The sequence below is a fragment of the Colius striatus genome, chromosome 5 (genome assembly GCF_028858725.1).
Source record: "Colius striatus isolate bColStr4 chromosome 5, bColStr4.1.hap1, whole genome shotgun sequence".
Classification (NCBI taxonomy): Eukaryota; Metazoa; Chordata; class Aves; order Coliiformes; family Coliidae; genus Colius; species Colius striatus.
Genome location: NC_084763.1, coordinates 27,109,873 through 27,132,289, shown reverse-complemented (window position 1 = coordinate 27,132,289; position 22,417 = coordinate 27,109,873). Strand labels below are relative to the sequence as shown.

At 37.9% G+C, this 22,417-nt stretch overlaps 1 protein-coding gene across 1 annotated transcript in view; it reads left to right on the top strand.

Moving 5' to 3' along the window:
- Positions 1 to 22,067, top strand: part of HDAC9 (histone deacetylase 9) — a 387,397-nt gene extending 365,330 nt beyond the window's left edge. Inside the window, exons 24-26 of the mRNA XM_061996670.1 lie at positions 7,267 to 7,351; positions 12,466 to 12,619; positions 21,658 to 22,067. Coding sequence (XP_061852654.1) covers positions 7,267 to 7,351; positions 12,466 to 12,619; positions 21,658 to 21,697 — 279 coding nt within the window. The 3' untranslated portion in view covers positions 21,698 to 22,067. The remainder of the gene's footprint in view (positions 1 to 7,266; positions 7,352 to 12,465; positions 12,620 to 21,657) is intronic.
- The last annotated feature ends 350 nt before the right edge of the window (positions 22,068 to 22,417 follow it).

Sequence of the window (22,417 nt, the reverse complement as noted above, 5' to 3'; positions counted from 1 at the left end):
ATTAATGATTTGAAACATCTCATGCAAGTATTATTCTCATGTACTCTCACAGCATTGTCTTCAGAGACACACATTAAGTGGTGCAGCAGAATTTCAAAAAGAAAATATGCTGAGACTGCTAAGAGGAAAATACTCCAGAGAGGATGTTGTTACCAGCACCTATGTTTACTTAAAGGAATAAGTAAAGATGTTGCCGAGGAGCAGACACTAATGAGAAAGTCTGATGTCTAGTTAGCAGCTAGAAATCAGCACATCTGTTGACATCTATAGGTTTATGGCAATCTGTAACACATGGCCCATAGCATATACATTGGGTGTTTCACAAACTTGCACAGTGAACTCCAAGCATGTTCCTGCCATGACAGAAGAAATGTTTTACTTCAACCAAGCAATTATTGTAATTTCAGGATGCATTATTCCTTGAATATAATTCCTTACAGGTGATTAATAGGATAATTACTACTTATTATCCGCTCTTCACTTTCATAAATAATGGTATATAGTGCAACCCTAGTTCAAAAACATTGACAAGATGAACTTCAGTTTCTAAATACTACACATGTAATTGAACTTAAATTAGCAAGGTTGGGAAAGGCCTTTGTAAGGTACTCTGCAGTTTGTCAAATGTATTTATTCATGTACTGAGGATTAGAATTCATAAACATTTTACAATTTTTTTTTAAAGATTTTCTTTTCTTTTGTTGTTTTTGGCCAGGATTTGTCAATACAGAAATTCATTGCTTCATATGTTCCTTTGCAAGCAGAATAACATTTTTTAAAAAGAGTAATTGTAAAACTAGCCTCAACTTCTAACTCTCATAGAGGGCTGGGCTGGTATGCAGAGGTAACATCAAATTTACAAGTTTGAAATTCATTCTTTTCTTAATTTGTCTTTGAACACTAAGAAGGAAAACAGGTTGACATCCAAACCAAATTTATTTTACCCTTATTTATATGGGCCTGTAGCACAGTGACCTGTTTAGCGAGATAGCTTTTTGCTCTTCTCTTGACAAATGCAAGTGGAGCCACTAGGAAAAGAATACACTATCAAGTTAATCTTCTTTAAATAATTTGAGTCTGGCACAGGAAATTCCTGCATCTAGTTGTTGATTTTAAAGACTAACAAAAAAAAATATTGAAAAGGTCTCTCTCTCTTGGAAGAGATAAGAATTTTAATAAAGTATCAATCCATTCTATGTTGGGTCAATACTTCTGAAATTTTCTGCAGAAGTACTTTTGAAAAATAACTTCAAATGTTGACAAGACCACAAATGGAATTATAATTATTGGTTTTCCATGATGGGAGATACTTAGACTGTTAATTTATGACCCAGTTCCTTAAACAGAGGTGCCTAGTGTCTTTTATATGCCTTAAAATCTCTAGAACATTGTTAGAGGACTCATGGAACTAACACTGAACTAAAAAGAGATCCACAACCTTTCTGAACAGCCACTGGAAATCAGGCAAGACACTCTGTAGTACCTGAAATGGCTTTATCTGGTTTGGTTGTGTGAATCTCTCCTTAAACGATGAGAAAACCATTGGGGAAATTAGAGAGGTAAAGATAAGGATATAGTTTATAAAGATATCATTCTTAAATGAAAGCCCACATATAATTTTTTTTTTTTAAAAAAAATCAAGATCTCAGGTTTTGTTGCCCATGTTTCTGTGTATAAACTGAAAATTTTTGTGTCACCTTGAGAAAAATCCATCTATTTGCAAGGCTAATTAAGAGCACTGTAGGTTATCTCCTTGGAAGGAGATCTTCCTAGAAGGTGAGAAGAGACTAAGCACCTGGTTACTCTTGAAATACAAAATGAAATCATGGAAGTCTTTCTGGAAGATAGAAAGGCTGCATGAGCATCAGTCACTTTAAAATATCCCTGAATTTTCTCAACATGAGAACTTGTCCACTAAAAGAACATCTGTCTAAACAAAAGAAATTATTAATTCAGATGATTAGAAAAGAGATGTTGCTTTTAAACCTAAACATTTCTTGTGCTTAAAATTAAATTATCTCATTTATGATGATATTCTTTAAATGATTCTACAGTTTTTCACAGATTGGTTGTGTAGTTTCAACTACTTTTTAAAACCTATACAGATGTATATAATACTTCAATTAAGAAAAACATTAAATGTTAAGGTTTGTATGTTATTTCAAGATGTGTGAAAAAATGGTTTGAATATAGAGATTTTTATACAAAATCTTTGTCATGGAGAACGGAAAAGTCACATGATTTTGTCTGCACTGGCTTCAGTGATATAAAGACCTCTGCTATGCCTTTTGGTGCCAGCTGATGATGAATAAGGCCACTCTTTATGTGCAAGGAAGGTTCTGATTTCTTTCCTCCACATTAGTTTGAAGATACACCACTGGATTTTAAAAGCCCTGAAGGTTTCCTTGAGTTCAGTATCCTAAATCCAGCATCTTATTGCCAACATAACTGAGTTCATTTGGGGCTCCTTCTACAGCCAGAGAGGGTAAGGAAGGATTTCTTCAAGCACAAAACTCTTTGAAAAACTAAGGATGTAGTTCTTTGTCCATCCCATCTCTTTTCATGCAGCTAAGTGGGATATTTCCACAGGACATCGAAGTCAGTCTAACATCATCGTCCCTGTGATCTGTCTACAGGTTTGGGCACTGTTTCTTAGCTCTATGTGGTATGGTAGTTTGCTGTGGTCTATAACAAGTGATAATTAGTCACAGACAGGGTCAAGCTCTTCTTTGCATGGAGTAAACAGAAAAGTACAATCCACAGTGTGCTCTGCCCAGCGGGACCCTGCAACAAAGGCACAGAGAGGATGCATGTCTGCTTTCACTGACTGTAGCCAAGGCAGAATTTGGCCATTAGTGCAAAAACATTTTTAAGTGACTAAATTTAACATCTAGTAAATATTCTTCTGGCTTGAGTTTCAGTCTGAAGCAGAATTTGACAAAACATTGTGATTGGTTGGCTCCCAAGTGTGTTTGAAAACTTATACTGGACAATTTTTTTGCAGAGTGTGAAGTATGTGCTTCTTTCTTGTAATCTGTTGAGCTAGCATTTAGGAGGAGACGGTAATTTAAGTGGAAAGTTCATACTCTGCAGCTTTCCTTATGATGGTGAAAAGTTGACATATTCTCCTTCGTGGAATTCTGTGTGAATCTGGGGCTGCTTACCAGCTAGGCAGTAAACTCTGCAAATAAAGAGGATCTGGACTGCATTAAAAGTGGTTATTTACCAGAACAGGTAAGCATTTCTCTCTCTGAAATGCTTAAGTTTTAAATTGTATGCCAAACTTGGTCACAATCTTGCATCCTCATTGTTAATCTGAGTCTAATACTAGAAAATAATTGAATCTAAGCCACCTGTCAACTGCTGCTTGCATAAACCGGAGTCCAGAAATTGGCCCAGAAATAGAGAATTAGATGGTATCTCTTGGTCTTCAGAGACTGATAGGCGCTAATGACCTTTTGTGCCTTTGAACCTATTTGCTACTGGAAACTGATTAATTTGTTTACCTCATTGTAACAGTTTATAAAAAATAGCTGTCTGAAGTGCTAACATATAAAGTGCAGAAATTTTCAGAAAATTGCTAACATAAGAACACAGAGGACTTGTCAAGATCTTTTAACTTAGTCTTCGGTAGTGAAAGGCAACACTAACAGCAACAAAGTCTTTGTGTTGATACCCTTCTTACACAGTGTATCCAGGAAGGAGAGTTTGCAATGCTTCCCCCTGCATCCCAGGCATCCTTGAGGAGCCTGCCCTCTTCCTCCCCTTCGTCTGCTTCTCTCAGGCCTCTCCATGCTCTTTACCTTATACTTACAATTGCTGCCTTGTCAGTTATCTCAAACTGCACTCTGCAATAATCTTCACTGAAGTTAATCTTGGTGCTTTAAAATATGACAGTGTTAATGAAAATGCAGATATTACTAACATTTCCAGTTCAGTACAGATTACTGTACTTTCTCAAGGATCGATTCAAATCCCTTTCTGGGCACATGAAATTTCCATCATTAGTTCCTTCTTCAAATGTTTGTTGATATGCCTCTGGCAGACTTTGGCAGCTCAAGTGAGTTTTGCCCATTTACATTGTTTTTCCTACATTGAAAATGGCTAGTGGACACAGTTTTTACTTTCATCTTCTACTTTGAGCACAAAAGCCCAATTCAGCCACGTAAAACCTTTGAAATTGTGACCCTTTGTGTCTGGTCCAAACTATCTCTCTAGTGGCTTGGTAATTTTGCAGACTTGAGTTGTTCTTCCCTGAAAGATTTCTTTCCTGACAGTGTATTTCCAGTATTTTTTTCATCTTCCTTTCTGTTAGCCTCAAGATTCAATAGGCTTCGTGATCTGAACGCCAATAAGTGTAGGAGGGAAGGTGATGGTGCCATATATGTCAGGTGTAGAGTAATTTCTTTTGTTCACTGTTGAATCTAACTGCTGATATTTTCCAGGGACACCCTGATGTCTATACAATTGAATCCAATCAGTGGATAGTTGCCAACAGAAATCATTATTTTTAATTCAGACAGTCTCATTTCAAAGTGCATAGAAATAGCTGCCATAACCCACTGGCTTTATTTTTGCAGTGTTTTTGTAATGGCATTGCATTTGGGGCTAGGCAGGGTATATGATGTAATGAATTTACTTGTGGAGCCTGATAAGATTTCCCTGATATGGAAGAGGATCCAAGGTCTTATTGGTTATCCCTAAGAGTGAAGAGGCAGAAGCCAAGCTTGAGATAAGAAATCAAAGTTTTGTGTAAAACAATAGTCAAGGAAATGATCAGACAAGAATATTATACTCACATGACCGACAGATCTGTTAACAGAGCTAAGAGATGGAGTCATGATTTGGATAATTGCTGGATGTTTGATCTTTTTTGTCTATTCTTTGATGATTCATCTTGATTTCTAAAACCACTTCTGCCATTACCAAATATTCATCTGATATGTCCAATGCAGTCTGCTTGTTAAAAAAAATTATTTCTATACTGATAAATAAAGAGTCCTCATTGATATATGGGGGATTTTTTGGGACTTTTTTGGGATCCTGCAAAAATCCAGCTCTGAAGGAGGCAAGAAAATATTCACCTTTTAATAGGAACTCTCCTGTAGCTATTTCTACATCTGTTGCTCACGTCTTAATAATTTGTACAATAGATCTGCAGAAAGAATCTCAAGGTCCCACACAGCTCTCACACCTTGCAGCCCAGCAATTCCATACCTTGTACTATCGTTCCTACTCTTATAGCCTGGAGCCATTTTGTCCTAGTGATCATCAACATCTTAGGAATTAGGAAACTGTCAAAACAGAACCTTAAGCTACTGTTTGATCTTCTACATTTCTGCACCCAGTATGACCAAACAGAACTTCAGGATTTTGTCATCTTCCTGGACAAATGATAGGTTATTTCAAGCAGGAAATTAAACTGATAAAAAATTAAAAGTGATAAAAACCAATGTTACTACCTAAGGTATGGATTATTGAGATTATGATACGGATAATTGTTCTAAAATCCGTGAAGCTTCATCTGTTGGTGGGCATTTTTGTAAATACAGAGTTTTCATACAGGTACCTGCAAGAATTGCCAAATAGAGTAACCTATGAAGGCTATGAAGTCAATGTGTTTTAAAAGTTCTAAATGTATCTGCAAATACCGTTTTTATTGTAATTGCTCTCTTTGTTCCAGTTCATGATATAAGTTTAGATAGCAACAGTCTTCCTTTGTAATTTGGCCTCGTCAGTATCAAAGTAGAGTTGAGATCCGGTCAGGTCCTTCCCAACACTTCTCTGCACACTTGATCACTGCATAGAATGGAGTGATTTCTGATATTTGAAAACAAAACATAGTGCTATTGTTTCTAGCCACAAGGAAATTTTCCAGCTGCAATCCCATATGGGATTCCAGGGAAATAATGACATGAACAGCCCTATTCATTTTAGATGCCAAAAGACTGGTGATATTTGCAATGTCTTTATCACTGATGGATGTTCCCTGCTGATTGTAACAGTAGGATCCCAGAAGTTCTGAGATTTGTAACTGAGCTTGCTTGAAATAGCACTGCGAAGGGAGTATCTACACGGCAGTTACTTCCCACTTTGTGTACTTGGATAAAAGCTGATTTTATCTAGTTGATGGGTAGCAATGCAGCGGTAGCGACCCAGTGGACAATATATGACAGCTACTATAGAACTATCAACTTCACAGAGGAAACTCCTTGGGTGAGCTCCACTTGACCTAGTTTAAAGTAGACCCAGGCATCCTTAAGAAAGTTTTATCTGCAGTACAAATGTCTCCTGTCAACAGCAATTGAACTTCCTTAAAGAGGAAAGACTGGTATTGATATCGTTTTTCCTTGTCCATCTTCACACATTTGCCACTCCTGGCTCTGCACGAAGCACACCTCTTCACCCAGCCTTAGCAGCCAATGCAGGGAAGTGGAAAAACTGGCTGAGCTCTGATCATAGTTCAAGGATAATATAGATACTACAGTACAAGAGAAGGCATTCAGCCCCTTTTTCTAGGAGAAAAGGTGGACATGAAAGCACATATGGATGAATTTCAAAATACAGTTTGCTCAATATATCTATCCATTACAAAGCAAAAATAACTGTGTAGTAACAGAACATTTTCTTCTGCTAATTTGTTATGATGCATCCCTACTCAAAGAATATCCAATTAAAACTGGCTGATCACAAGGCAGTTGACTCGGTAAAAACTTGAGAGAACTCTTACTGCTGATCTGCATGACCAATTTTTATCTACTACTTTAATTGAAATTAATGCAAAGCTAGAAGAAGCAGCTGTGTTTTATGGTTTTCCCCTATAAATCTTAAAATGTATAAGATGGTTAGATGTAATAACACCAGAAAAATAAAGATAATAGAGTGCACACTTCAGTTCCAGTGCGGCTTCAGCAAGATATTGTCTGGAGTGCCCAGCTGCATATGCAGACGCAATGGAATTTGGTTTGTGAGGAACTTACAAAAATTACACAAATAACTAGCATTTTTTAAATGAATAATACACACACATGCACCTGCTTCAGAGACTCCATAGATTAGTCTTGCAGCCAATAGAAAAGCCCCTTGGAATTCAATTACATGGCTGAAAAACAGAAAACAAAATCGTGGCTATACTTTTAGAACTGATACCAGCAAAATGTTAACCAGTTTTTGAGCTGAGCCTTTCCTGAGGATTAGATTGTTTCAGTTTGTTTTACTTCCTTGTGGCTTATTGAAAATTTATATTATTCTATTCTATTCTTGCAGCTGGAGCCTCTCCCGGAAGATATTGTGCACCAAATCCCCAATATGAACGCAATAGCTTCTTTAAAAAAGACCACTGAAATTCAAAGTATGTTTCTCAGTTTGGGTTGGTGGGTTTGAGGTATTTTTTTATCATTAATTAATGTAATAGATATTAAACTATTGTTTCAGAGAAAAGACATTTATGTGTAAACCAACTTGCTGTGTTGTGTGTGCATACACATTTATTTGTGTTTCTTTGACATCTCTTTGGTTCTATGTATTTAGCCCTGAAAAAAAAAAAGAAAAAAGAAATTATTCAGAGCTTTCTGATTCCTTATTGTTCCCAAATCTTTCAATTCCAGAACAGCTTGGATGAAATAGATATTTGTCAGTGAGGGTCAGGAACAGACAGGTAAATTTGATCTTTAAACAAATAGTTTCTTCCGATATTTTTTGTGCAGTCCTTTACAAGTTACTTGGTTTGAGATATATAGGAGCTTGAGATAGCTTAAAAAGCTCAAAATGGCTTCTGGTCCATAGACCAATGCTAACAAATACAAGATTTTATTCTGTTTCTGGTGCTGAGAGTACTTGATTGAATTACTTGTGTGCCCTGACTGCAACCCTTTTAATACCCAGATGCTTTAGGGCATTTGCTTTGGTCTCACTGAAAAATTTCCTCTTTGCCATCAGTTGCCCTAATCCAACTAAGCAGACCTCTCTTAAATTCTCTCATCTCCTGCTCTCTGCCATTTTACCGAGGCAGTGGGAGCTTCCTGACTTCTACTGTTTGCTGTCTGCTTAACAGTAACAAATGGATAACAAATGTTTTGCTTCATGTGAGATGAATCACAAATAATTGTGATTTGTCTGTATAAAGTAAATGCCACTTTTTGAAAGGGATACCATGCAATATTCATTGATCATGAAGCAATTATCAGTCTGATTTTCATCATAAAGTGACTGTTAAAATACATTACAGGTATATAATTCATCCTTCATATCCAGTAGCCACCCAGATATGCAAATACTCTAAGTAAACCAACTGTATGTGATAAATTCCATTTAATTATTTTTGCTGGGTGTTATGTCCTAGGCTAGTTAATGAATTAGTATCTTCCTTAAAATTCCGTGCTAATGATCTGGAAGGAACCATCAAGCTAGGGAAATTCATGTACTATGCAAGACAGAACAAATTTGTAAATGACAAGGACAGAAGGTAGCACATAGGCCACAGACATCAGGAAAGAATATGCAATTCTGTTTGAAATAAGACATATTTAATAAAGATGGATCTGAAACAAAAAAATGGGTGAATTAAAAAAAATTAATATTCTCTCCAGAAAGACATAGTATATTACTAGAAATATGCACAAATTATGGCAGTTCAGAAAGACAGAATGAATTTAGGAACAAATATATAGTGTGTGTCTAAAAATTTAGTTCAGAGCTCTGCAGACTGTTTTAGCCTTGCTTGTTCATAAAAAGCTTAGGTTTGAGCAGAGTTGGTACAGTCATGGCAGGCCAGTGGGCTGTTATGAAGCCTAAGTCAGGCGTCACAGGATCTGGAGTTACTTATACACAATATGCCATCTTTTCTTGCAGCTATTACCTGAAGAGTTATGTATACATCATTTTTTCTGGAGAAAGACTGAGTATGAGACAAATATGCTTGGATGATGGAAAGGAGCATTGAAGAAGTTTACTACAGATTTATGGAGGATGTGTATTTAGATGTTATTAAGAGAAGCAAGCATTAAGAGAAGGAAGTACATGAAAAATATTAGAGGGAGATACACAGGCTGAAAAACATTGGGCTATGAGCAGCACATTAATTGATACTGAGAAACACTGATTTGATTGGATGATTGCTTGCATGTATATTGAATCTATATTTCTCTGATCCAACTTTGATAATGGATATTAGCAATATTTTAGACAACAAAATCCCTTCTGTGTTTGCTGAAAAAAAAATGAAGATACAATACTTACTAAGACAATGAGAGGAAATAACTTTTTTCTAACTAGAATGGAATTTGTATAAATGTTTTCTTTTTGACAGTGATCCAAAGCTCCTTTGGAACTCTAATATATTTGGAAGTAGCAGTTCCCACACCCATGTAATATGCTATTTCTAAACAATCCTGTCCACTAGATAGACTATCAACCCCAAATTGTTTTTTTCAAGCAAGCCATAGCCCGACATGTCCAAATCTATCTGTGAAAGGCAAATACACGTGCCTATAACAGTGAGAGAAGCATTCACTTTTATTATTTTCTGGTAACAATCAGTACTCCCACAAATCTTTGAGGGAAACTTAAGTGCATTTTCATGCTGAAAGCTAAAGCATACCTAGAAGACTGATTTGGTTTCATTGTTTATTCTTGCGAGCCATGATTGCTCTTCAAGTTTTGTATGAATGAAAGCAGCAGTATGCTTCATTCTTTCCCCTGAGCTCCACCAAGTTCTTCTCAATGAATGTAACAGGACCGGTAGAATTTCACATTCCAGTATTGCACAGAAGAAATTGCATTTTCAGAGATGTGAGCAGCTTGAGGTAGATGCTTTTTGAGTTCATTTAATTGTCAGTCCACAGCATACCTAGGGTTTTTAACAAAGTTCCTTTGCAGCTGCATGCTGTGATTGCTTCTCCATTCAATATGATTTTGCAAATCTTTTGGTCAAGCATCCATGCAAACCCTCTATGTCTTGTGCACCACATATAGATGTTCTTTATAAAAGAAGTTTGCAAAGCTGTTCTGCTTACCACAGGTGTTTGTAAGGTACAGCTTTCTGATCTTAAAGAAAAAAACTACCACTACTTCTTCACAATCATCAGAAAGCCCTTTTTGCATGAGGTACTCACTGCTACCTGGATGATATTCTTCACTGAGACTGCTTTAAAATTTCTTCCCACAAACCACAAACACCCTGCCACGTCCTCCTCTTTTCCAAGACCCTCCACTGCAGCATAGGTGCTGCCACTTGCTTCCTGGCCTGACTCTCTCCTTCTTTATCACTGAAGCCTCATTTGTAACACAATTCTCAGTACAGAGAAACAAGAAAAATCACCAAACACTTGAGAGTGAAGGGCAGTTAAATGGGCACAGAGAGCCCACTAATATACTTGAATTGGCCCTGGGTTTTAGCCTTACAGGAAAGCCAGGATTCAGGAGGCAGCTGGTATGCAAGCCTGTGTGAATGAACGAATGCAATGCAACAGTCCTCACTGATGCTGTTTTATTGCTGCTGCAGGAGAGCAACACAGTGGTAGTTGGGTACTAATGTTTTATTTTATGAATAAGAGCCCTTGAAAACTCCAGCAGTGAACATGGGTTCATTTCTTTTATAGGCAAGAGGGGGTATTATTCCCATGCCAACAGATTTGATTTTCTTGCACATCTGTTTCTGCAACAAAACCCCACCCACTCTGCGAACATTTAGCTCATAAATTATAGGGTTTGAATTGGGTGTATATTGCAAAGACTGACTTTGCACATATGATCTGTGAGAGCATTGTGGAATGCTCATATAACTTTTTTTTTGTTTGGTTTTAGTATATTTTTTAATGAATAGAGAATATGGTCTCCGAGCACTGTAATAATAGAGAATATTTTTGTCTTGTTTTTATAAAATTTGCCAGGCTCCAATCATTGAGCCTACTGTTATATACATAACTTTTTAGCTGTGTCTTTCATGCTTTTGGAGCAAAGCCAACCTCCTAACACTTAATCTCAACTTTGTAGGACACTTAATACACTTTACATTTTATCCCCAGAAGGTCCCCTTTATTTAAAGAGTCTGCTAACTACTCAAACGTGCACACTATTAGAGTTCAAAGAAACATATTGGCCATGCTCTCTGGTTGTTCTTGCAGATTGACTCAGGCTTTCATCTTGCAATGATGTTTTTGAATAAAGACATTTTCAGCCTTTATTGACAGCTGCTTTCTCACTGGAGGGAAAGGTTCATCTTTTGAAAAGCCTGAGATTGTGTTGAGAGCTGTGTTACCAATGAGAAATTTCAGCAGCCTTTGTGCAGCACAGGCAGCACCACTGCTGGCCTGTCCTCCCAGCTGCCAAAGCCTCCAGCTACCCTCTGGATACGCACCTCGACTCAGCCCACTGCCCAGCTGCCAAAATCCTCCTTTTAGCCTTCGGAAAAGCCCTCTACTTGATCCCCTCTCTTTCACAGCTGTTGAAACCCTCGGTCTAATTCCCAGATAAGTACCCTGACCCAACCTCTGCAGCAGCTGCTGGAAGCTTCTTCCTAAACACTGAATAAGCTCTGGCCCAGAACTCCCAGCCTCCCTAAGGCTCCTAATTTCCAGGTGTCATCCACCTGGCAATTAGTGAGAGATCAATGGGTTACTGATCTGTAAGAAGCATGTATGTAAATTCTTACTCGTTCACTGGTTACCACGAATCAACCTCTGTTTCTGAATAGCACTGCAGTGGCAGACCATTTTCTATGTTTGCAACAAGCCACCTGCCATTATTTTCTGTGTTGCTTGAGAAGTTTCTTACTCTCTCTTCTGTTGCAGGCAGAAAGCTGAGAGTACTCATTCTTTTAATCCACTGCTATGTTTTTACACGGCAAACCAGAAAGCTCTATTCCTTAAGATACTTGGCAGTTTTCCAGCAATGTCCAATTCATATATGAAAGTTTTAAATAAATTATTTTTCTAGTATACGCCCCGAGGTTGGAGGAGAAAGAACATCCAGGACTAACAAACCTGATTGTTCTGGCAACATCAGTTCTAGCTGGCATTTCTGACTTTCTTCCTTTCTGAGGCAGTGCTATGTGAGCATTTTGTACAGCAATATTCATTTTTCTAGTCCTATTTGCTGCACATGTTTCAACTGTCTGCCATATCAGATCTTCTAGGTATTAACCCTGCCATGAACTCCCTTCACCTTGCATAGATAAAGCCAATAGCCTGTCTGACAGTATGCATTCATTAGTCTATGTGTTAACTCCTCCAGTTTATTACCTTCTGGGGAAGGGTGTGACATAGCCCTTGGAATGAAAGCACTTTCCAACTTGGCATTCTTAAGTTCAGAAATATACCTCTTCAGTGCAGTCTGAAATTTCAGTTCCACTGCGTACACCACAGTGATTTTAAATTATAATCACTCAGTGCTGAACTAAGTGATTACTATGCTTGTGCCACCATGCTAGCTAAAACTCCCATAAATTATTATGTGTGTTTTCCTTAGGCAAGTACTGGAAGTCAGTGGAGCCATACTCTGTGCCAGTGGATTGTGCTCTGGCTGAGTCTCAGAAGCAAGAGAGGGAGGAAACAGAAACGGTATCTGCCATGGCCTCCCTTTCAGTGGATGTTGAGCAGTGTGTCCCTCAGGAAGGCAGTAGGTAAGTGTATGAAGTTGTTGTAGACAACAGGGCTTTCGCTCCAGGCAAGCGAGGTGGTGAAGACAGCTGCACTAATGATTATTTCAAAATTCTCTGCTAACTGAGGAACTTGAAATTTTTTATCCCTGGATTTGAGTTCTGTCACTTAGTCACTGGAAGCAGAGGTACTCTATGCTAATACGGGTTTTTTTTCCACTTGTGTAATTCTTTACTAAGGTTCACGATGAGTGCAAGAAAACCTTGTTTTCTCCCTATGTCTAATTCTCTCTACTACACAGAAAGTGCAATATCCATGTGAGGAAAATAGACCTGATCGAGTGTAATCAACCATATTCTTTTCATTAGAAACTATTCATATATTTAAAACTAACTTGTTCCAGATTTAAGTTTCAAGGAAGGCTTATAACACATGGTCAGGTAAATTTTTTAAGGATGGACTGAAATAATTATTAAATGATATTAGACAGGCTTAAAAGGTTAATTGCCTGGAAGCAACGGAACTGTGCCAGTATAAAACTTACTGCAATACTGACCAGGATTAGGGTTGACCGAGATGAAGGTACACCAGCAAAGAACGAGAATGCTGTTTTTTTCTCGTTTGCCAGCTGCTTTTTACATTAATGCAGATTGCTTTCAATTTCACAAATTGAGAAAATGGTATGGTAACCACTGTTGTGTTTTTTGCCAATTAGAGATGAAAAAAAGACGATAGTCACTAAATAGCGTGTCATCTACAAAGCAGTATTTCTTCAAAGAGTTGTTAGGAATCAGAAAAGCCACTGCAGAAATTCTTGGAGTTTCCTATTTACTCATTTTAAGGACAAACTTTCCTAGCCTTCACCAGTAGAGAAAGACCCGAAATGCAGTGGAACCATTCAGTTTCCATCCCACAGCGAAAACAAAGGAAGGAGGAGGAAAGGAGAAAAAAGCCTTATAAGGAGACTCATCAACTCCCTGTGGGCTGTGGAGCAGAACTGTGCAACAACAGGAGAGAAAGGAGGGAGCTAGGAGTAGGCAGAGTGGTGGTGGGAGCAGAGCCAGAAAGATCCATGGCTCCAACATGGTGACAGTTACTTGTTTGATTCAGTTCTTGCCTCCCGCATTGGCTCTTTTAATTTGAGCTGAACTGATAGGCATCCAGGGAAAAAGCTGATGTCTCTCACAACAGTGGGAGCGCTCATCTGGCAAAGAGTTAACAGACACGACTCAAAAGAACACACAGGGAGCAGAGCTACCTAGTAAAGTTTGCAGTATTTACATAATTACCTTTCCAATTGTAGTTATATTTTAATATCTTGTGGCTATTGTGCTGGTATTATTGCAAACAAATCCATATAAGCTTAGGGAAGAATCGATGACAAGTGGGAGATGTATTTTAGATTTGCGAGAGTGCTATCAGTGCTCAGCTGAAGAATAAAGTTTGTCGTATAAATATGTGCCAGTTCCGAGACACTTCTGTTAGTCAGGGACGGAGTGTGTGCAGACCTCTGAAATATAAAGAATTTTAGTTAAAGTGGTGGAACTAAGGCAGTCAAACAAAGTAAATCTTTAAATTGTCTCAAAAGAGATGTAGTTAATTTTGTGCATTTTTACATTGCTCATGATAACAAAGAATTGTATTTGTTATGCGCCTTCGTTCACTTAAAACTACAGCCATTGAAAGCAGTTGCTGATCCGACATGACTTGAACAAAATAACCCTTTGACGGATGTGCTGAAATGTACACAAGTGGAATTCATGTGGCTGCCAGATTCATTACACTTCATCAGTTCTGGACTCTTATAGGGACGAATCTGTCATGATGAATTGTTCAGTGGAAACATGGGTTCTTTTAAAATATCTTCTGTGATGCTGCAGAGATTTTTCAGCAGCACAAAAAACCCCTCCGTATGCACTCATGTGTTCCTAAGTCAGTTTCTGCATTTGTCACCAACAAAGAAGTCATCTGAAGCCAGACTGCTGTTAGGGAGTGATAGGACAGCATAATTGCTGTCTCACCAGGCCAAAATGGATAGCTTTTCTGAGGTTTTGGGACTTCATTCTCTTTGTTTTCTTCCTGCTGAATGTAAGGAGGAATATGGAATCAAAAGTGTCCCCCCTGAAGACCTGATTTGGAGGGTCCTCTGAGCTGTGCAGGAATCTGAGAGGATCTGGCAGCACTTTGAGCATGAATGAAAGTCCAGCATGGGATTGTAAATGTAGGAACTGGTTTGATATTGCACACCCTGGTTTCATGGCAGGATCATTTAATCTATTTCTCAAAAATGTGCTGTTCATTTCATAGGCACATACCAACACAAGCTGCATTAATCTAGTGATGAGTCTAAATTCCCTTTTTCACAATTGTTATGTTTGCTGTAATTAAGGACCATGTATGCAGTGCTCCTTCTCCAACCCCTTTCTATGGCAAACAACAGGGCTGCAAGAACGTGAGAAGTTGCCTGGGCTCTCAAGCCCTCTTGATATGGCCACTGTAAATGCACCCCTCCTACCCTCATTATAGATGGAGGACACCTTCCAAAACCTGTTGCAAGCCTTTGCACTGTGTCTTTATTTGGGTAAGCTGGTTGTAACAGGTAGGGTAGGATCAGAGCAGAAAGCACTGTGGATGACAGGGCAGCCCAAAGAGTTTCTTCACTCTGCCGGGAGCCAGTTTTCCTTCTCTTAATTCACACCATGGTCAGCCAGGCTGATAATTCTGCCCTAGTTCTCTAGTCTTGTTTCACAGAATTGATGGTAGATGTCGTGTTGACTTCAGCTTCAGATGGTCAGGCCTTCAGATGAAGAGAGTAGCAGCAAGAATCTCTTTTCGGAAAACTCTTGCCAGTTATGTTGGAGGATATATTGGTGTTTGGAGAGAGATGACTCACTTTAAACTCAGATTTTGGGTAAAGCAGCTCTTTTCCTGGCCAACTCATATCTGACTCATTTACCACTGATGAATAAAGGATAAAATGCTTCTGGCCAAAGCACATCTTAAGTATTTCTTTTTCTTTCTTCTGTCTTTATTTTTTTCTTCAAGTGACAGTGACGATTTTTTAAATTTGATTTTATCTGGCAGGCTAAATGAAGAAAACCATGAAAAGCTGTTGGGTTTTTAGAGTTTTATTTTTCCAAAGCACAACTCTGCATTTTAAGATCCAATTGAAACTTGATTATAGACTTCAGAAAAGAATAGATATAGAAAAAAGAGTTTGTGGATAGGAATGAAAACATGCATGATGTTAACGCAGATTTAAATACAGATGCAATTAAAGGAAAAGGCATGCACAATAAAGCATTTCTAACTACTATAACTTTTGTGTGTTGGTAACTGCTTATTCCCTGTGTGAGATACAGATTTAGCTGATTAGAATATAGCTTTGGCCAGACATCCATTTCAGAAATTGTGCTATGAAAATATTCAATACAGTGGTGTCCCTGATACACTGGAACTTCTGTATGTTTCTGCCTGAAATGGAAAAATAAAAGGGTGTGGAGGGAGATCTTTTTGCACTTTCTGTTTTTACAGCAAATAATAAATCTTGAGAATGACATTTATCAGAATTTGACTTCGTGGCACTCATTCAGCTGAGCACAGACTTTACTCAAATGGAAATGAAAACAAAGTGTAATTTTTAGATGTTGCTCTGTTAAAGAGATACCATTTGCAGTTTAAATCACTTTGCATGGTATTACATATATTATATTTTGTACCTGAGAAACTGGTTGGATCATAGGCTACAGCTAGCTACCATTTTGAGTCACTCGCTGTGTTTGTGTATCAACTCATAAAGCTACACTTAGCTATCCACCTCAAGTGTTCTGAGTAGCCTGCACCTACCTGGCCATACCCTGCAGATTCTGCCATCACAGTCAGCCTCAGGAGATGAAGAACAACTTCCTCCTGCTAGGCTGCAGCTTTCTCTTGCCCACCTTCCTCTTGTCCTCTGATGGTGCATATGCAAGGGAGAGAACCAGGAGCAGAGGGGTTTGAGAGCCAGCCTGCCCTGGTGAGTTGGTAGATCTCAATAGCTGTATATGACCCACCCCATGGGAAACTCTCTAGGGTCCTTACCCAGCTATAAACTTTTCAAAGCTTTTTTTGAACCCACTGGTACCTTTTGCACTCAGATAGTGAATCCCACAGCTTCATCAGACATTGCACTTCTTTGTCTTTGCTCTAAACTTGTTAACCAATAAATTCCCTGAGGAACCCCTACTTCTTGCATTTTGAGAAATAAAAGCAGCTAATTTTTTTTTTTTTTTTTTTTTTTACTCATAGTCTCTGCCCTATTTCTGGTTTTAAAGGTTTCAGCTGTCCCAAGACTCTGTATTCCTCATGGTATGAAAATAATTGCTTACCTTTGAGTCTTTCTTCTCTCTGCACCTTTTGTAGCTTTGAGATGGAGTAAGAATTTCAGGCAGGTCTCAGGCTGTTGGACACCCGGTGAATTGACATGGTAGCTTAATGTTGGGGATATTTTTCTTGTTTCTGTTGCTCTTCCACCATTAACTCCAAGTGCTCAGTCATAGCCATCACTGTGTGCAAACAGTTAAAGCTCTTCTCCCACCTGTTTTATGTATTGTGTGTTAGTCTGTGCTTGTTTGTCTTCTTTTCCACTCAGAAATGGTGTTACAGACTTTAGCGCTGACTAGCATCGGTAATTTTGGCATCATCAACTAAATCTGCTGGTAGTCTGCCAAGTCTTTCTGAGATGCTACGGAGAATCCCTCCATGGTGAAAATACACCAATATTATCATCTTTTTCCTACTTCTGATGGACTGTTAATCTACAAGAAGACTTTCTCTCATAACCTGAGTTCTTCAAAGTGTTTCGATAAAATTGTTGGAAAACTTTCTTTGCACAAGGGATATCATTTAATCCTTCATTTCCTTCAGAAACTTCTAATAAATTTGTAAGGCTTGCTTTCTCTGTAAGTGTTAAGATATAACTCTTACTCAAATTAAATGCCTACTAATTCTGTCACTGATCATAGTTGCTTTCGATTTCCCCATACAGGCTTACTGTATCTGCTGTAGTTTCCAAAAGAAGATCACATTTCTTAATTTCTCTACCTCTTGTGTGGATGCTGAGTTAAGCAGTAAAATATGCTCAATAATTATTTCTTTAGCAACATCATAATTGCGTTCCCCTAGAAGTCAGTGGACCAATATTTGCTCATAGCAATTTGGCAATGTTTAATATATCAGTTTGTTCTAGTGCTGATTCAGTTTAAGATAGTTCATCTGCAAATAATAAAATCTCCCTGACTTCTCTAGTGAATGCAGATATAAATAGTTCATTTTACTTTTTGCGGTCTACCTTCCTTGATGCTCTCTTTGTGCTTTGATCATTTCTTCTGATGTATTTTGAGAGATCTTTTTATTATTATTTTTTATGCCTTTAACATGTTACTCTTCAGACTCCTTTGGCCTGCCTCATCAAGAGTTTACATTAAACTTGCCAGTTTATTTAATTTGCCTTATTTGGGCATTGCTTCCTCTGTTAAAAGTATACATGTATTTACCTTAAGCTGCTCCTAAACTATGGTGCTTTTTACTTTTAGTTCCTTTCTCTTTGATCCATACAAAGTTCATTTTTACTAGAATATACACTTACTCAGAATCTCTTACATGATGTCTTTAAACACTCTTCAAGTCATCTCCATGGTATAGAAAGATACGTTTTACCCCAGCTCTCTGCTACCAGAGGATCACTTTCCAATTACAATAATCTTCCCTGAGACAGCTGAGTTAAATTAGGAACAGACTATCACATAAAACAACTATACAATGCCAGAAAATCTATCTTTTGTTCAGTAGTTTCTGTGACTTGGAAACATACCTTAAATTTTTATTTTCATGTGTATGATGATGTAGCTATGAAGAATCTCCATAATTCTAAGTTAAAAAATAAGGTAAGAGAACCTGGATGATGTATAAGGTTTATCTATTTTCTTAAATATTAACTTTTTTTAAAGAGTAGATATGAACTATTTTAAACAATATTCTTATAAATGATATTATTGCTATTTATTCTTAGCTGCCATGGAATAATATTTAGGATGTCATATATTTTGCCAGACTTTACCCATATGGTAGGATTTTTGCCTCATCTGTTTCTTTTGTTTTAAGAGATAAATGGAATTGGCTTTTTAGCATTACCTGCGATGGGACTACTTCATTCTGCTATACTGTGAGTTGAACATATAGAGAGCTATAGGTGAGCACTTTTTCCAGCACACTGAAATAAACAGAGCGAATGAAAGAGGGCTCTGCTCCTAGGAACTTGCAGTGTAAATAAGCCACAGTGAAGCCTTATTGAAAAAAATCACAGTTGCAGTTCTACATTCATTACAGTCTCAATCTGTTTCTTTCTGAATCTGTGGACCATAGGGATCAGTTCAGCTCAGACCTGAGCTTACAACTGCATCTCTGAGGGGCAATCAGAGCATACCATCCAGGATGGGTTTTTTGCTTGTTTTATGTTTTTATGCCAGCTTCTTGTCAGCTGCAGGAAGACTGACTAAACTGATGTAACTCACGGTGACATAACTGAAGTAACATAAATTTGGCCTGTCAGAGTCTGCCCCCTTGATTTTGGTTTCTTTTGAGAACTTTTGGTTTCGGCAGAATGGGTATATATTGATTCACTGCTTGGTGTTATAGGACTACAGTGTTTTTCTTTCTGCACAAAGGGCCGTAAAACTTTACTGACTCTCACACAAAACTCTGGCCTAAGCCATTATCCCATAAAAATGTATGTTTTTAATCATAAGCCATCAGATAGATCTAGTGACTTCTCTGACACTAATAAAGTGAAGCTAAAGCTTAGACATAAAGTCTTCAAAAGCAGACTGGAGAAGTCTGTGAGAGTACCCACACTGAGAGGCAACAGCTGGATTCACCAGGGCACCCTCGTCTCCAGTTCCTTTCCAGAAAATGACCTTGCATTTGGCACGTACATATAAAAATTCCTATTGGTGCTTAGGCTCTGGCTGATGCAGAATATTGGTATATTGTAGGAATATATTGTAACAGATCAGGATCTGGCACTCAAGGTCAGTGCTGGCACTCAGAGGCACCCTGGCTATTAAAAAATTGCACAGGACTGAAAACCTGAGTAATATCATTTCTCAATTGTACTGGAATCACCAGTATGTCAGTCCCAGAAGCCAAATACATGTGAGCATGTACTGCTTTCCTATATCCTTAAAAATAACAAAAACTCCTGCTTTCACTTCGAGACGTTTTCCATAGCTCCACTCCTTTCTGCTCTGCCAATCTCCAATTGAAATCTGTTGACAACAATTTCTTCTCATTTGCTTATTCCCAGCAGAGCCTAAAAACTGAATAGTTATCTGCTTCCAAATTATCCTCTTATCAAACAGACCCATAATGTCCTGAACACTTAACAAGTGCTTTTTGCACTTTTGCATTATTACAGAGGATATGCAAGTCTTCCAAAAATGGCTGGAGAAGGTGGAAGCATGTGGTCAGGACAATGGCAAACTATACCATCAGTATCAGTTCCTCACATGGTGAATGTTCCTTTATCACACCTGAGGACATCGACAGCAGACTGAGCTACATCCCACTCTGGCTGCCATTGTGCAGTGTATGCTGCAGGATAAAACAAAGCAAGAGGGCAAAAGAGGGGCATGCAAGAGGACTTCACTTCGCCTCTCAGGAATGAGGGAGCTGCAGTGGTTACTGTACATAGGAAATATCCTCCACCGTGTGGTGAGGAGAAAGATTTATGTATTAATAACCTTTTAAGGTCAAAAACCCTTAGAAAAGTAATTAGGTTGAAAAATATCTTCTTTTTCATGTATCGTTCATCTGACATATTTTTCAACATACTAGCTGTGATCATTACAAATCATAAAGGAATAGCCTATATAAAATCATTTAAAGACGTACTGATGATTTTTTCATTGGGAAAGACTTTAATAAACTCCAGATTCATTTAAAAATCTCTGGCTTCCTTACTGAGTAACCTACCAAAGCCAATGCAAGCCCCCATTATTTTTTTTTCCGTGGGATCTCATGAGTTTGTACTTTCTGAGGGATGCTTTAATGAAGCCACTTATTATACTGGCTTACAAGATTTAACTGGTTCATGTATAATCTATTAATTTGTTTTTACTTTTTACTCTCCTCTCATTTCAAAATTGCTTGAAGTGACTATTTTTAAGGAGATTTTAACCTTATTTGTCACATAGTATTCTGTCAGACTGAGGTGAAACATACTTTATGTGCAAATTCTTATGCTCACTAATCGTGAGCTCTCATCTTAATCTCAAAGGCTTTGCATTTTATAATTGCCAGTATAATCATCAGGTGCAGTAGCTCTTCAGGTATGAGGAATTATGACACTTCAGGCCAGTTCACTGTATGTCCCATTATTAGAGAGCTTGACTTGCCTAAGCTGAATACTTCACAGAGGTTTTAAAATAAAAGATATGCATATAATCTGACTTGATACTATTAATAGATATGCTCTCTGTGACAGTGATCTGCTGATCAAGTTCAGAATTTAGTCTGAGAAGTCGCAGATGGGCAGGCAGGCAGGCAATGCATTTATGAAAACACAGAATCAAAAGTCAGAGGACAGAAGAACCCCAGAAGAAACACTACCAATGACTTGGCTAGTAGTGAACTATTTTGGTTTAAGTGTATCGGCCCACTTGAAAAAATAAATGCACATATTTTTGGTCGCAAAATCTTGTAAAATGAGAATATCACAGCTATTTTTTCATGAAATTATTTGACTCTTGACACAAAGCATGTACATTTCTAGACAAAAAGTTATAAAATATTCTGACATATTTTAATATAAACAGGAACATTTTCAGTGATTGCTTGGATCTAAAATGTTTTTCCACTTGACATTTGTTTATACTTCCTAGGAAAGAAACTCTATTTATGGATAACTGAATAACACAAATAAACATCAGAGAGAGCTGAAAAATCAGCTTTGATTATGCATGAAAATCTACAATGTCATTGTGTACTCTTGTGCTGTATTCTGATTGCCTGTTTATTTTTACAGAGCTGCTGGCGAGCCCATGGAAGAAGAGCCAGCCTTGTGAAGTGCCAAGTCCTCCCTGATATTTCCTGTGGGTGACATCATTGTGTATCCCCCCTAAAGCACCCTCAGACATGTCTTGTCTGCTGCTTGGGTGGCACAGATCAGATGGAACATAAACACTGGGCACAAAACTCCGAATAGCAGCTTCACTTGTTCTTTGGATGGACTTGAAAGGGGCCTAAAGATTCCTTAAATGTAACCACTATGATTCTAGAGTTACAGTTAAACAGACTTGGGGGAAAGAGCCTAGAGCATGCTTTTTATATGCTGTTTGACCCACTCACCAACATAAATTGTGAAATAGAGTATTAGAAAATTCTACATGATAGATTATAGATACAAGTATTGCAACAGCCAGCAAACTCCATGCATCACTTTCTGACACTTTTTACTGGGTAGATTTTCATACTGTGTTAAATTGTTAATAGAATTTGTTTTCTTTGCTCTGTGTAATGAAAAAAAAAAACAGATAAAACAAACCACCTTTATTTTTTCTGCCATTTTTTAACCCCCTGTAATGAGCTCTTAGCTGAGTACATGAGATGTGTAAATTACGATAAGGGATTTTAACTAAAGGGAAAGCTCCTCTTATTGTACTATAAATCTCTCAGAGTACTGTGCTTGGTGGTGCTTTATTTCCTTTTCCCTTTTCCTGCCCCATTTCATGTAGTCTTTTCTATCATAAAAACACATTCATGATTCTCTAAAACAAGCGCTCTTC